This window comes from Petaurus breviceps, unplaced genomic scaffold (assembly GCF_028583685.1).
Source record: "Petaurus breviceps papuanus isolate PSGF00001 unplaced genomic scaffold, PetGlider_PUasm1.0 176, whole genome shotgun sequence".
Classification (NCBI taxonomy): Eukaryota; Metazoa; Chordata; class Mammalia; order Diprotodontia; family Petauridae; genus Petaurus; species Petaurus breviceps.
The window spans coordinates 6,503,614-6,519,893 of NW_027185771.1; the positions used below are offsets into that span (position 1 = coordinate 6,503,614).

A 16,280-nucleotide genomic window follows, 5' to 3' on the forward strand; every position below is an offset into this window, starting at 1 on the left:
ATACAGGCACTGGGGCATAGAGATCCACCATGCCCTACTGGAAAAGTTGAAGGGGATATGGGAGAAGATATGGGAGAGAGCAGATTGGAGGAGGGGATATCCTGTGAGACTGCTATTTTGGGGCGGCGGGTAGGGGAAAAACAGGGAGAAAATTTGTAACTCAAAATCTGGCGGAAATAAATGATGTAAATCAGAAGTTAATAAAGCATTTGAAAAAATGAAAAAAAAAATAAAGTTCTGGTTACATAGTAAAAAAAAAAAAAGATTAGTCTTCCTGACTGTGTGCCTGCCTCTCTCTGCTGTGCCACCTTGCTGCCCTTAGCAGGGAATTAGTAAGCAAACAATCCTTTTCCTGAGGGCAGGGACTGTCTCACTTTTTAATCTGCATGCCCAGTGCCTAGCACAAAGCACAAACAAATGCTTGCTGATTATGTGAATGAGGGGCTAAAGCTGTAGGACAAGGCTATTGTTTCCAGAATTCATGCCTTTGCCCAGATCTTCCCTATATGCTTAGAATTCCTCTTAGGCTCCTCAGGTTGTACTCCCTCCTACAGGAAGCCTCTCTTGATCCCCCAGGTTAGTGCTCTAAAATAATTTCTACAGCTGTTTGTTTGAAGTATCTACTCCCCACCCCTCCACGTCTTCCAGAGCAGGGAGCATTTCTTTGGTCTGTGCACCCAGTGCTGAGGAGAGCCTAGAGGATGGACACTACTGTGAGTCTCACAGTGTGAGACTTGTTTAATTAGTCTTGATGCCTCTCTCTACCTTGAACTGCAGTCACACTTTCATTAGCCTTGCTCTGGCCAGCTATCATTGTAGCCTATCTAGGCAATCTGTTGCCCAGTTCTGGTAGATGAAAGGGGAGGGACCTTAGATGTTTCCTTTAAAAGTCAAAGCTAAAAGAGGAGAAATTACAATAAGTCTTTTGGAATGCAAGCTGATGCATGTAACTTAATGTAGTAGCTGTTCTAGTTGCTATATCCATAAATAACTTGCCTGCAGGACTGGGAGGTAGCACATTTTTGAGCTCTATTATATGCCTGGCTCTTATATTTTTACAAAGTAATAGTGAAAAAGTCAAGGTTGTACCAAGACTAGACAGTTGATCCTAGAAAAGAAATTTTCTCTTCATCACAAAAATGACAATGTGGTCATTTCTTACCTCTTTCAGGAGATAGGTTAGCTCTTTTTGCTGGAGGAGAAGTTTGTCTATCCTTGTCTGATGGTTCATATCTCTTCCTGCTACCTTTATCAGCTGCCTAAAATAAAAAAGGAAATAAAGCCAAAGACTGCAGAGAAACTCTGGGTAAATCAAATTTAAAAAAGAAAAAGAAACAGTAGTATCAAGTAATGAAGCTGCCTTCCATTCAGGGCAATACTATCCAACATGGCCACTGCCCATCTTCATTGGACTCAGTAAGTTACTGAGCTTCTGAGGGACTCTGTTTCCCTATCTTTAAACACACAGGAAAGAATCACAAATCTCAAGAGGATATTATAAAGAAATTATTCTTTTGGTACTGGAACACAGAGTTATTCACCTGACCTAATTACTGATGCATGAAAGACATGAATCATTGTCCACCTTCTGGTTTTGGATTGGACTTGCGATTTCATGGATGATTAGAGCTCCTTGCTCTACCAAACCAGATTTAGCAACTGCCTAGCAGTTTATACAATGGGGAACATATTAATTAAATTTGACATACAATAAAGCCTACAAATTTTTGTATCTGTAAAAAATATGTATTAGTCCTCCTTTTATAGCAATTCCTTGTTTTAAGTGAAATGGCATTGAATTCTCAAGATTTTGATGCATATACTTTAATTCTCCACACACACAACAAAACACCCTTATGCTTTTATCACACTGGATATCAAGCATACTTTTGATAAATAGTTCCTTATTCCAGGTCTAACTTTGATTATAAACCATGAGTTTTCAATGGGGTTTAAATAAGGAGAGTTTCTAGGGCACTTAAGCATGTTCTTCTCTCTTTCTTGGATATTTGTATTAACCCTTTGTGAAGTGAAGTGGGGCACAGTGCAAGGTCAGGTTTGATGTATTACATCTACATTTGTGGATTTCTGTAATACTGGAACAATCCTGATTTCCAGAGATCATCATCAAATTCATTCATTCATTTATTTATTTATTTTGCTTTTTGGAGGGGAAAGACAGGGCAATTGGGGTTAAGTGACTTGCTTAAGTTTACACAGCTAGTTAAGTGTTAAGTGTCTGAGGCCAGATTTGAATTCAGGTCCTCCTGACTCCAGGGCCAGTGCTCTATTCACTGTGCCACCTAGCTACCCCATCAGACACCATTAATCCCTCAAAGCAGATAAGACTTCCAGATCTATTGGGAAAAAAAAAGTCTATTAAAGATGTTGTGGAGTGGATGTTTTATATTCTAATGAGCGGTCCCAATATAACCTACTTATTTTTGACAACAGTTTTGGCATAGTCTTAAATGAAAAAGCTAGTTTCATCAGTAAAATCTACCTTTTCTCGGTCTTGAGTACTCCAGCTTTTATCTTGTTTTGCCCATGACAAGAGAGATTTCTTCACAGGAACAATTAGCAGCCATTTGTTTTAAAATTATTTTTGCTGCTTGTTCTTCCAACTTCAGGAAGCCTTATACTAGACAACAGAGGAATCAGTAACAACCCTTCCATCTGCCAGGTCCCTCTGAAGGTCTTTGCTGTTTTTTTTTTTTTTTTTTGCTTTTTGGAGGGCAATTAGGGTTAAATGACTTGCCCAAGGTCACATAGCTAGTTTTTTTTGTGTTAAGTGTCTGAGGACAAATTTGAACTCAGGTTCTCCTGACTCCAGGGCCAGTGCTCTACTCACTGCGCCACCTAGCCGCCCCGTTTTTGCTTATTTTCAGAGGATTAATTAGGCTTTTTTGCATCAAAAGCTTCAGCTGTTTTCCATTTTCAGCCTCACTTTGCTTTGAGCTTCAGGGTGACTGATGTTTCATTGTGGGCTTGAAGATCAATGAAAGGTCTGTCTTCTTCACTATTACATTATAGTTATTATACTGTGTCTAACAGCCTCTGAAGTATGTGCTTTTATTAAAAGTTACAACTTTTCCACATTTCTATTCTTTAAAATCACAGAATTAGAAATAACCCAAGGGAGCAATGAAATGTGTGTATGGCAAGACACGTAGGACTCAGGACAGAGAACTAAGTAAAGGTGGAGAAAACCAGCTAAATCTAGTCCAGGGCAGACATTCTGACAGAGCAGCATGCATGTTTCACCTCTGCTTTCACAAAGTGAAGATATCAAATTCATTCCCAGTCCCAAGTAATTTGTACACCACTGACATCTGAGAGGGTTGCCCAGGGTCACTCAGCCACTCTAGATCAAAGGTGGAACTTGGATGCAGGTCTTTTCAAAGCCAGATACTGGACATGAGTGGTGGAGCCCAGGAATGGCAGAAGCTCCAGGGCCATTTGGAGGTTTTCTTGAGAAGGTCAAAAGTTTCCTTACTATGTATTTCAATGACTTTTAGGGAGCTTGAGTCTTTCCAATAGTCAATGTGGTGGTATATCCACAAGCTACAAAGAAAATTCACAGCCCTATTTCCATAGAGCATTTATTTATTCATTCGATTTCTCTTACTTTTTCCCTGCAGTCAGTACACTGAGCTGTGTAATTACTAGCCAACTCTACAAGGAACTCCCTGGGAATTTCCAAGTCTCATTACCAACACAAAGTCATCCTCTTGGTACATTCTCCAATTTCTAAGAATGTCAGCAAACAAAACCGCAGTTTGTCCTGGCAAGTAGCAGTACTAAAACCACCACTAACTTTCAGTCACCTGCATGAGTCCCAAGAGCCCCAGTCCAAGGGACTCGAAGTCATTTCTTGCCACCTTGATGGGCTTCCATTCTCCCTCCTAGCCAGCAGGACTGTGCTCTGACTCAGCTGGGCTCACTAGTGAAGCTTCCTGCTGCTGACAGTCCTCTTCTTCCTTTGTCCTCCCCTTAGCAGACCATCAGTGGCTGAACTAGCTGACCTAACGGCCTTGCTCTACAGGTCTTACCTTATTTAATAATGTCAGTTTGATCTCTTTGTGAGCGCTGAACCCTCCTTGCTGAGGTTGTGGTGGGAGCACTTGTTGGGGAGGTGGTGGCTGCTGGGATGATTTACTACTGGCTGTAGGTTTTGTGGATTTGAGGGGCTGTGTGGGTGCCTCCCTTTTCCGCTTGTCTTCTTTAACACTGTCTTCTTTTTTAGATTTTCCTGTTAAATGACAAACGCTCACAGTCAATCACCTGCAATAATCTCTTCTTTTCAGTTATTTTTGGGGTAACGTAGTTAACAGCAGAAAACATATACAATATGTGCATATAGATGAACAGTGTGAGTATGCAAATAGCAATCTTTCTCTAACTGCTGAATGATTTATGGATGGTAGTGGAAGTGATAAGTGCACCTTGAACACAAAATATCTACTACAGGCAGACTCTGGCCTAGGCCCTAGAATTGGGGGGAGATGGGAGAAGAGGGGTGGTTAGACTACAAAGACCACACTACACGTGGTCATAACTGAGGGCCAACTTGGGATAACAGATATAGAGATTCAAGTCCATTCTCTGACCCCCACAGGTGCTGTGACCTTGGACAAGTCACCTAACAACTCTCTTGAGATCGATAGCTGCTAAGCAGACTCAGTGCGCACTGGTGGCAGAAGTCTCCTCATCAGGTGGTCCCTACATGTCTGAAATCACAGGTCTGGTCCCAAAAGCCTGACAGGCTGGGAGAGGCTAGGTTCTCTCCTCAAGGGCCTTACTGGCTAGTTTGTAGGTAGGTTACAAATGGATCACAGAGGAATGAATCTCATGCATAGTGTGTGAAAGTCTGTGTGAGATACATGCACAGCATTATGAGTTTAAAGAAAGAAGATTCCATTTTGGCCAAAAGAAGACTGTCTTTCCCTCACCGACCCCCTCCCCCCAAATAAATTTATATTGATCAAAAATAGGCAACAGATATTCTGTAGAGTTTTCTATTCCAGACTGACTGACATGGCAGAAAAAACTGTTAAGAAAAAAAAGTCAAGATTTATCATGAAGGCCTTCCTTTCTACCATTGAGAATGAATGACATTTAGGTCCCAAAGTTATTCTGTATTACCTACCTTATATGAGTAAATTAAATAATGCTCAAAGATTGGGAAAGAGAGAGACCCACTTAAGGTTAGGATAAAATGTTCCTATGTTCATTCTTTTTCACAAGCAAAGAGAGATGTATACCATGCAAAGATTCTTTTTTTAAAAAATGGGGGGGGCAGGAAGGCACCTTTTAGGTATATACTGCTACAGTTTTAAATTTTTGTGGCACAAACTTTTTATAAGCCCATGTCACTACTATGTTATTCTAAGCGCACTGTTTCTTTCTTTTTTTTTTTAGATTAAAGTTTTATTGAAGCCTTTTGTTTCTGTATTACAATGATGTCCTATTATACCCCTTCCTCAGTCCTGTATTCCTGACTGAGTCTGAGTCACACTCATTTTTCTGGAACCTGGAAAGTAGTGAGGCACACTCTCTAGGGATGTCCAATCCTCTCAGAAAATAAACCAGCACAAAAGAACCAGACGCTTTTACCTTTCTCTTTCTTCGTCTGGGCAGGTGTGGGAGATCGGGAACTGGCCGAAGAAACAGGACTGGCCAGATCAGCATACATGTCTTCTGAATCAGCACTGCGAACAGAACTGCTACTTGAGGTGGCACTGGACACAGAGGAGACGCTGCTCACACTCAGGGACCTGAAACACACACAGAAGTCCATGCACCACCAAAGGGACACTGGATTGCAGGACAGTGAGGTAGGAGGGAGAAAGCAAGGAGGGGTGTGCACAGGCGGAGACTGGCTACTTTCCTGCTGCTGACCAGCATGCCTTGGTGTTCCTCTTCCTGAACTCCCTTGGCTCTATTCCCCATTAGTTGCTGGACCATACTTCACCCTGCTGTGGTTGAAGCCCCTGAGAGTTCATCTACAACACGGGCCTCCACTGCCCTCTCCCTCTGCTCTCTGTAGCCAGGTTTCTGACCCCTTCATTCCACTGAAATGGCTGTCCCCAACATTACTAACAATTTCTTCAATGTTGATCCAATGGTCTTTCTTCAATACCCATTCTCCTTGACCTCTCTGAAGTGTCTGAAACTGGTGATCACTCTCCTTGATACTTTCTTCTTTCCAGATTTTCAGAACACTGCTCTCTCCTAGTTCTCCTCCCTCTGGCTGACCACTCCTTAGTCTCGTTTGCTGGATCCTCCTTCTGATCACACCCTTTAATCACAGGTGTTCCACAGGGCTCTGTCTTGTATCTCTTTTCTTCTCATCTGTAGTACTTCACCTGGTAATCTTATCAGTCCCCATGGATTTAATTATCACCTCTATTCTCTATGCAGTTTAGCTAGCTCTCATGTTTCTGTAGACATCTACCTATTAGACATTTCAAACTGATCACCTGCAGACCTCTTAAGTTTAGCATGTCCAAAACTGGACTCATCAGCTTTCCCCCAAACCTCTACTTTCCTATTATGACTAAAGGTACCACTACCTTCCCAGTCACAGAGGTTCTAGTAACTCACTCTTACTACCCACCTCCCATCCCCCCCAGTCCAATCTGTTGACAAAGTATCTTTTACCTCTGAAATACCTCTTTTCTCCTCTGACACTGCCACCCTCTTGGAGCAGCCCTCATCACTATATACTGAACTACTGCAAAGGCCTGATGCAAAGGGCTCTCTGCTTGAAGTCTCTCTCCCCACTTCAGTCCATCCTGCATTCAGCTGTCAAGTGATCTTAAAGAGCATGTCAGACCAAGTCACCTCCCCCCCCCCGCCAACAATAAATTCCAGTTGCTCCATACCACCTCTACCATCAAATATATAACAATCCATCTGACATTCAAAGTCTGTCATTATTTGTGCCCTGCCCCCCACTACTATTCTTATACCTTAACCACCCTCTCTGTACTCTGTGAGCCAGTGATACTAGCCTCCTTGCTGTTCCTTTATCTCCAGGACTCTGGGCAGCTACAATAGCTTTCTCTCTTCTCATCTCTTCCTTACTACCTTGGAGTCCCCCAAAAGTCCCAGCCCAAAGCCCTCTTTCGACAGGAAGCCTTTCCCAATCCTCCTTATTTCTAGGGCCTTCCCTTTGTTGATCAGTTCCAGGTTATCTTGTGTATATAGTTGTTTACATGGTGTCTCCTTCATTAGACTGTGACCTCCTTAAGAGCAGGGTCTTTTACCTTTTTTTGTATCTCCAGAGCTTAGCACTGTGCCTGAAGCATAGTTGGCCTTAACAAATGTTTGCTTATTAAAAATTATAAATGTTTATTAAGTGCCTACTAGTCAAATGACTACTTAACCACACTTCTATTTCTCACTGTTATTTTCTAAGGGATATGTGTGTTCAGAACTGTAGGATTCAGAGATAACAACCTTCTGTTACTTGACAGGATACCCTAACTAGCTAATAGAAGGAAATGACCAAAACCTGGTGTGTTTGTATGCACTGCCTACCAATCTCCAACAAAAGAGGCTTTGCTTTGGTAAACTGAAATATGCAAAACAAAAAAGATAACTAACCTACAGAAAAATGAAAATCTAGATCAGAGACATTTCGTTTCAAAATACAGTCAATTTGAAGTCAAAACTGAACTCCTACCAACTCTGGAAAAGTTTACCTTGCATAGTACTTAGTTTATCATATAGTATAAAAACAGTTCACAAGTCAAGTTACTTTCCTTTCTCTGGTCCCCACTTTTCTCATATGTGAAATTAATTGGACTAGATAATCTTTAAAGGTCCTATCAGCTCTAAAATTTCATGACATGAGAATGAAACCTGATAAACATGTAACTGAAAGGCACAAAAGGGTATTCTAAAAAATTAAACAATAATAACAAGGAAGTTTTGAGAAGTGGTAGTGGTGGTGTTAAATATCATGTTTTATATCCTTCCAGAGAAAATACCTACCTGGATTTCCTAAGACCATCAGTAAATGGGTATGGGGAAAAGGAAAGAACCATATTTAAAAGATAAAGGATATATGCCTAGCCAATAAGGAAAAGTTCAGGCAAGAAAGTATAAGCTGCCCCACTGAGAAGTAGTTCTATTTTACTGATGGTCATCACTTATACCCTTATACCCATTATGGTTTGATCTCTTCCTAATCTCTTCCTCCCACTGACCCTTACAAATAGGTATCAAAATGCTTCACAGAACTTCTATTATCTTCTTTTTCAAATGTCTCTTTTCAATTTTCAATGGAGTTTCCTTTAAAGGTTCTGACTAATTCTCAAGGTCTCACATTGCAAGCTATCAATTTCCACCTGGAGAGACTTGAATAAGAAAGTTTCTGGAACTCAATAGTGTAGTTTCAGATGGCCTGCCTCCACCCATCTTTCTACTGGTCTTTGCTGGATATAGAGAAGATACCAACTCTACTGGTTCTTTCTCATACTGGAGAGCATGAGATTACATCTGACAATTTTTAACCCAGTGATTCAGGAAGAAGTAAAGGACATCAACTCTCAGTCTAAATTTTCTAGTTTGACTTCATAAACATAAAAGTACTTCATTCCTGTGGTAGACATATATTCACTTAGAATACTACTCATCTCCAGAATGAGTAGAATTAATGTCTGTGAATTTTCTTTTTAAAAATTAAACTGAATTTCAGAGCTATTCTCTAACAGTGTAGCAGCTTTCCAACTCCTCTTTAATATAATTTTCAAACTTACAGGATTTACTAGTAATTGGTCCCAGAATACATCCGGGAGAAGGAAGCTAACACTTGGCTTAACTTCTTACCGGGACTTCCTGGACCCTGATGGGGAGGGAGAAATAGAGGCAGAAGTTGATCGGGAATGGGACCTAGAGAGAGATCTTGACAATGACCTGGATCGGGAACTAGATCCGCTATAGCTACTGGCACTGCCGCTGATGCTGCCGCTGATGGTCCGCCTGCAACACAATCGGACATCCTGTTAGTATCAATGTCAAGTGACTGAAGACTAGGCCAATGTCCCTCCGTTGTGATGGGGCCACTAACTTATCAGAGACAAACAACTCCAACCCTTGGTTCAGCCAAACAAACTTTTTTACATGTTAAGTTGAGGGCCCATTATAACTCCATTTTCTTGATGGAAAAAAAAGAAAACCTCAGCCACAGCTCATGCCAATTCTGAAGGGATACTGACCATTCTCACATGGTCTATCACCACATTAAACTTGTTTCCATGGAATGAGACAGAAGTTATTAGATGGAAAGAGACCCTACTGGTCCCTACTTTGCTACATGTTCAATTCCACATGTTGCACCTGTGAACATAGAACACTATTTTTAGTAGCAAAAAGCAAGATGACATGGCCTGTCTAGAGACTAAACCTTCAACCTTGGCAGCATTAGTATCATGCTCTAAGGGATATTAATGATGAAAAATGGCAACAACAATAATGGTGATAAATGTGTATCCTTTTAAAGTTTAGTTTTTAAAGCACTTGTATATACATTATTTCATCTAGTCTCTACAACCACCCTGTAGTATAGGCAAAATAGTCATTCTCATTTTACAGAAAGACACTGAGGTTCAGGGAACTTCGGGACTTGACCAAGGTCACAAAGCTAGTCTGTGGTGAAGCAGGAACTAAAAGTCAGGCCTCTTGCTTCCAAATCCAGTGGCATACTCTACTAGACAGGACAGCACTTTTGTTCCTGGGAAGACTAGATCTTTAATCTCCTCTCTGTCACTCTGCTTCTGGGTTCTTGAGCTGACCATATCCTGATGTATGCCAGAGTTCACATTGGCACTGCTCACGTACAGCACCCAGAAATGGTGGTGAGCACAAGGATCTCACCTCCTGGGTGGGGTTCTCGTTGGGCGGTCCTTCCTTCTCGCTTCTCGGTTATCTCCTGGTTTGGTTGGCTCTGGTGCAGGGGTAACGGTTTTGGTGGACTGTGGGGGGGCTGGAGGTGGGGCTGGCTTTTTCAGAGACTTCTCTCTAAGAAACAAGAATTAAATATGGGTATTGGCAGCACCACAGAGATTTTACTCTGAACAAAATTTCCAAATGTAGTTACACTCGCAGTTAGTTAGGACAAGCAATGCAAGAATTCAAAAGTATCACTGTTTCACTTAAGTGCAACATTACATACTAGTGACACAATGTGTCAATATACTTTCCTATCACTTTGAAAAAATTCCATCTATCACCCCTTTATTTAAGGAGGGAAGAACACAGCTATTTTAAGAACACTAAACTATAATTCTTCCTGTGATTAAAAAGTCAAGTGAGTAGCACTGATCATTTCTTAAAGGCTCCAATAAGTTTAAATAATTCCACAAGAGCATGCTGGTAGTAGTGGGGCTGAAATGAAGCTTAGAATTCACTTAGCCTTCATTTTACAGCTGACTCTAGGTACAGGAAGGAGTTCCCTGGCTTGCCACAGGACATAAAGAAAGCCATTCAGTATCGGAGTTGGTACTAGACCTCAGTTCTGACTCTTGAACCAGAGTTTTTTCTACTCTACCATGCTGCCTCTCAAAAATCAAGTCAGTGCTTACATAGAGTCGGTAGAACTATGAATTTCAAACATTTTGGAGAAAATAAAAATTATATGAAAAAAGTGATCAAGCTGTCTTATTTGCTCAAGTAACAAAGCAATCCCACTTCTGGGCATTCATCCCCAGGAGGTCAAAGCAAAAACAAAGTCTCAATATTTACTATACTAGCCTCAGTACCACTGATGATGAGACAGTGTGGTCTAATGCATAGAGCTAGCCTTAGAGTCAGGAAGACCTGGCTTCCTAAGAGCTCTGGGACTTAGTGAGTCATAAGCGCTCTCAGTAGTATCCCATGCAATGATCGAGGACAGGCAGTGGTGTATAGAGTAAAGGCTTCTGAAAGGACTTTTGCTACTTATTAGCTGTGTGACTGTGACCCTTTAGGCTTCAGAGGGGATTGGACTGGGGGGGGGGGGGGTCCATCCAGCTCTAAATTTATGATCCAAAGACTAAGTAGCAGAGCAGGGGCAGAACTGTGGCTGGCCTGAATTGGGGGAGGGATTCTCCTCACTAGAAGGTCCCAATTTCCATGAAATCACAGATTAAGTCCAAAACAGAAATGAGGGATCTAAGTAATTCAGAGAAACATGGAAATTACTTCTATGGACAGTAAAATAACTCAGTGAAATAAGGAAAATCAGAACAATATACACAATGGCTCTAACATAACTGAAAGCAAACGTAGAAACAAAAGATGTCCATAAAACTTTACACACTGAAGTGTCCCTGGGGACCGCCCCCACAGCCTCGGTGCTATCTGCACCATGCTCCTAGTCTGCATGTACCCTTTCTGTTTGGAGAGTGGTGCTCAAACTAATCTGGTATGCATGAAATTTTGTTTTTCTCTGTAACCTCCTGGGGATTTGTGCCTAGGAAATGGATTGCTTTGACAACACTTTAAATAGTATTGTCACTGTTTTAAAAAAAATCCCTTTATTTTGCCAACCACATATAGACAAAATGCCATCGACAATGTGAGGAAAATGAGCTCCCTTTCAGCTAGAGATGGGGTTGGTTAGAGAAACCTATCCACCAGCAAGTGTAGTTTCAGGATCCTCTGTGGACGCTGTGCCAAGCAATGGGGGTATGTGATGGGGTCAATATACATTGTATTTACAACTATCTATATCTCTGCACAGACACACACAAAATATATATGTGACATTTATACAAAAGGTAATTTTGCTGTGGAGGTCACTAGCAGGTGTAGCAAAGGGAAGGTAGTAATCAAGAAAGTTCTCATATAAAAGATGTCACTTGAAATAAGATTTTTAAAATTCAATTTTATTTCACTGTCAGTTCCTAATTTTCTCCCTCCTCCCTCTTTCTCCCACCCACTGAGAAAGTAAGAAATCCATGACAAATACGTATGGTCAAGCAAAACAAATTCCAGCATTCATCATGGTCAGCTCCCCAGTGATGGGCTTTAACTTGTATTCTGAGTCCACCACTTCTATCTTAAGGTATTTCATCATGAGTCTTCTGGAATTGTGGTTAGTCTCTGAACTGTTTAGTTTCAAAGTCTTTCAAAATCATTTGTCTTTATATTGTTGTTACTGTATAAAGTGTTCTCCTAGTTCCTGCTCACTTCACCGCATCAATTCATATGTCTTCCCAGGCTTCACTGAAATAAACTCTTTTATCATTTCTTGCAACATAATATTCTATCATATTCATGTACCATCACTTGTTCAACCATTCCCCAATGGATGGACATCCCCTCAGTTTCTAGGTCTTTGCACCCAGGAAAAGAACTATTACAATTTGCACATGCGTCCATTTCTTTTTTTTTTTTTTTATCACCACTTTGGGATGAAAACCTAGTAATGGTACTGCTGAGTCAAAGGGTGCATATAGTTTAATACTTTTGGGGCATAGCTCCAAATTTCTTCCCGTAATGGCTGTACCTGTTTAAACCTCCACCAAAAATGCATGCAAATATCTGTATTTGTCCCGTGACATTTTTCATTTTCCTTTCTTTATCACCTTTGCTGATGAGTGGGAACAACTACCTAAGAGTTGCTTTAAATTTGCATTTTCAGCATTTCTTTCATATGGCTATTGATTGCTTAGATTTCATCTTCTGAAAACTGCCTATTTAATATAGCCTTGGAAAACCATTTATCATTTGCGGAATAGCTCTTATTTGACTCAGTTCATTTAGAAAGGAGGCTTTTATGAGAGGAATTTGCTGCAAAGATCCCCCCTCATTTCCTGATTCTTTTATTTTTAGCTCCAGGGGGGTGCAAACTCTTTTTAATTTTATATAACCAAACTGTCTATTTTATCTTATGTGAACTGCTCTAGGTCATTTTGGTCACAAACCCTTCCCTTATCCACAGGCTGGACAGGTAATTTGTTCCATGTTCCTCTAATCTGCTTGTGATGCCACATTTGACATCTAAGTAATATACTCATTTAGTGCTTATCTTGGTACTTTGTGTGAGATGTTGGTCTAGACCTTGTTTCTGCCACAACATTTTGCAGTTTTCCCAATAAATTTTTGTCAAAGAATGAGATCTTGCCCCCAGAGCTCAGATTTTTGAGTTTATCAAACATTAGGTTATGGTGTGTGTTTGCTTCTGTATACCGTGTACCTAATCTGATCAAATTTGTTTCTAACCCCGGACCAAAATGCTTTAATGCTTAGTTTTGTAGTACAGTTTGAGACCTGAAATTCTAGGCCTTCTTCCTTTTCCATTTTTTTTTTAACAGACTCTGTTTGCATTCTTGAACACTGGTTCTTCCAAAAGAATTTTGTTATTGTATTTTTGTAACTGTGTAACACAATCCTGTAGTAGTTTGATATGGCACAGAATAAAAAATTTAATTTAAGTAGTATTGTAATTTCTATTATATTGGCTCAGACTACCCATGAGCAATGAATATTTCTTCAATTATTTAGATCTGTCTTTATTTGTAGAAAGAGTGCTTTCTAACTGGGTTCATAAAGTTCCTGTGTGTATCTTGGCAGGTAGACTCCCCAAACTAGGAATTCTAAGGAGCAGAGGTGAAGATAGGAGAGCATTTCAGGATGGAGACCAGGCTGCATTTAGGCATGAAGACTGGAAATGTAGTGTTCTGGACTAAAGACTCTGTGAAGGAGAAGGCTGGAAAAGTAGATCAGAGGCAGGCTGTGAAAAGTTTTAGATGACAAACCATTTATTTGCAGCTAGAGTCTATGAAGAACCAATGGAGCTTACAGACATGATCAGAAATGTGCTTTAAGAATATAATTTTGGTAGCTATGTGCAAGATGGACTGGAGAGGGGAAAGCCTTAGGGAGGCAGATCAATTAAAAGGCAAGATGAAAGACAATGAAGACTTGGACTAGTTAGGGTGGTGGCTGACTAAACAGAGATAAGGGAATAGATGTGAGAGTGGTTGTGAAGTTAAACAAGGACAAGACTTGTTTACTGACTGGCTATGTGTGGTGAAGGACAGTGAAGAATTGAGGATGATTCTAGGTTGTAATTCTAGATGCCTGGAAGGATGATGGTAACCAAAATGAAAAGGGAAAGTTGGAAGAGGTGATTGAGGAGGTGGGGGAAGGTAAGATATGGAAAGGAGTTGTTTTGAGATATCTATTGGACACCTGGTTTGAAAAGTCCAATAGGCAGTTGGTAATACAGGACTAGAGCTCAGAGAGACTAGGGCTTGATATAGACATCTAGAAGTCATTTGCTTAGGATAAAGTCATAGGTTATGATATCTTAAGTCAATCTGCACAAGAATTGATGGGGGTTACCAATAAAGAGATCTTGAAAAACAAGGTCCAGGACAGAGCTTTGGGGGCACACCCACAGTTAAGGGACACAATTTAGATGATGATATAAAAGAAGTGGTCAGAAAGGTTGAAAGGGAACCAAGAATAACAGAAGGAGAGGATGGTTAGTGATGTCAAGTAATGAAGAGATGTCAAGAAGGATGAATTGAGAAAAGGTCATCAGATTTAGAAATTAAGAGATTACTGGTAATTCTGGAGAGAACAGTTATCAGTGGAGTGATGAGTCTGAAATCCAGATTGCAAAGTACTGAGAACGGAATGAAAAGCAAGGAAGTGAAGGCAATGAGAACAGCTTTTTTCTACAAGACTGACAGGAAAAATAAAGAGAAAAAAAGGATGACAGCTTGAGAGATAAGGTCAAGTCAATAATTTTGAAGGCCAGGAGAGATCTGCATATATTTGGAGGTAACTGGAAGAAATTAGTAAATAGGGACAAGGGGATGATTCTGAAGGCACTATGATAGAGTAAGAAGGGAATATGATCAAGGACACAGATAGAAGGGCTGAGACTGGTGAGAAGGGTCAATTCTTCAGAGACAGGAATAAAGGAGAGAAAGGAGGAGGATGTCAAAGAGTTCTGAGATGCAGAGAAGCGAGGAAGAGGGAGCTCATGGCAAATGACCTCTATTTTCCCAAGAGAGTGTGGTTGAATATATTGAAAGCTTGAAGAGAGAAGAGTTTATAGAGGAGTAAAAAAAGGTTGCTTTGCTACAGTAAGGCTGTTGAGATTAGATAATAAAATTGCAATGGACCCAGTTAGTTCAGTTGAAAAACTTCCTTCTACTCTATTCAACAGCAAGTGAGAAGCAGAGGTAGTACAATGTAGGAGTAATCAAGGATTGGTGCATGGCAAGGTATGGACATATATAGGGCAACAAGGAACTTGAGCAGAAGACAGTGTAATATTGAAGTGATTAACCATAGGATGAAGGCTGTGAAGGGTGAAAAGTTAGAGCAGAGAAGGGATGATTGTCTGGGAAAGAACTGAATGGAGGAGGGAAAGACTAGAGGTCATAAGGACAAAGAACTGCTTTAGGAGGAATGAGGTAAAGGTGGAATTGTAGGTTATGATTAGATGAAGGAATTTTAGAATGATTGATCATGATGGCAAGATCAAAGGCATGACTAGACCTGCGATCTTGTCATCAAGATCAATAATTTGGGGCTAAGTAAGTGGTAAAGTAGATTATGAGAGTTTAGGAGATTAAGGAACAGAGAGGTCAAGGTGTGTGAAGGTAGTTCCCTATTATAAGGGAAGGAGAATACTGGGAACCAGTTACTGAACTCTTAGAGAATGGAGGGAGAATGACTCCAAGCTAGTATATATGGAACACTATGAGCCAGGTACTAAAACTTCTTGAGAAAGAAGGGATAACAACTATGCAGCACCAGGATCTGGATTGGGTGATATCTTTTGGTGTGATGGATTTAACTGGAAGAGAGGTAACTGAATGGCAGAGAAAGGGTCTGTTTGTGGTAACAGGGAACACGGGTATTCCAATACCCTCTTTAAGACCAATGTGAAGGGTTGAAGTGATGGTAAAAGCAGTACCAGAGAGAAAGGCGTCATAAGTGAGAGAATAATGGAGAAAGAGTGGTTAGGGGTTTTATTGGAACAAATAGGAAGGAATACTAGGAGATGAGACTAGAAAAGTAGCTTGTAGCCAGATTATCAAAGGCCTTGAATGCTTAGATCAGAAATCTATTTTTTTCTCCAGGAGGCAATGCAGAATTACTAATAACATCTAAGCAAGAATAATGCATCTGAGTGTTAATTTGGAAGATTACTTTAGTATAAAGAATGCATTAGAAAAAAGGATAGACCAGGGGCATGAAAACCATTAAAATAGTAAGAAATGAATGTCTGTAACAGAGTGCCTATTGTAGAAGTGGGGAAGAAG

The 16,280-nt window shown here is 40.5% G+C and overlaps 1 protein-coding gene across 7 annotated transcripts in view; it reads right to left on the bottom strand.

The window, feature by feature from the left end:
* Window positions 1-1,136: 1,136 nt before the first annotated feature.
* ZC3H18 (zinc finger CCCH-type containing 18) overlaps window positions 1,137-16,280 on the bottom strand; it is a 76,801-nt gene continuing 61,657 nt past the window's right edge. For 5 of the 7 annotated variants that reach the window (XM_069085572.1, XM_069085569.1, XM_069085573.1 and 2 more), the window contains 5 exons: window positions 9,886-10,029; window positions 8,839-8,991; window positions 5,617-5,777; window positions 4,053-4,252; window positions 1,137-1,259 (listed from right to left, as the gene is read on the bottom strand). In XM_069085572.1, the coding sequence (XP_068941673.1) occupies window positions 1,152-1,259; window positions 4,053-4,252; window positions 5,617-5,777; window positions 8,839-8,991; window positions 9,886-10,029 (766 nt within the window). In that variant the 3' untranslated portion in view covers window positions 1,137-1,151. The remainder of the gene's footprint in view (window positions 1,260-4,052; window positions 4,253-5,616; window positions 5,778-8,838; window positions 8,992-9,885; window positions 10,030-16,280) is intronic. The other 2 variants (XM_069085574.1, XM_069085575.1) reach the window with 1 other exon arrangement.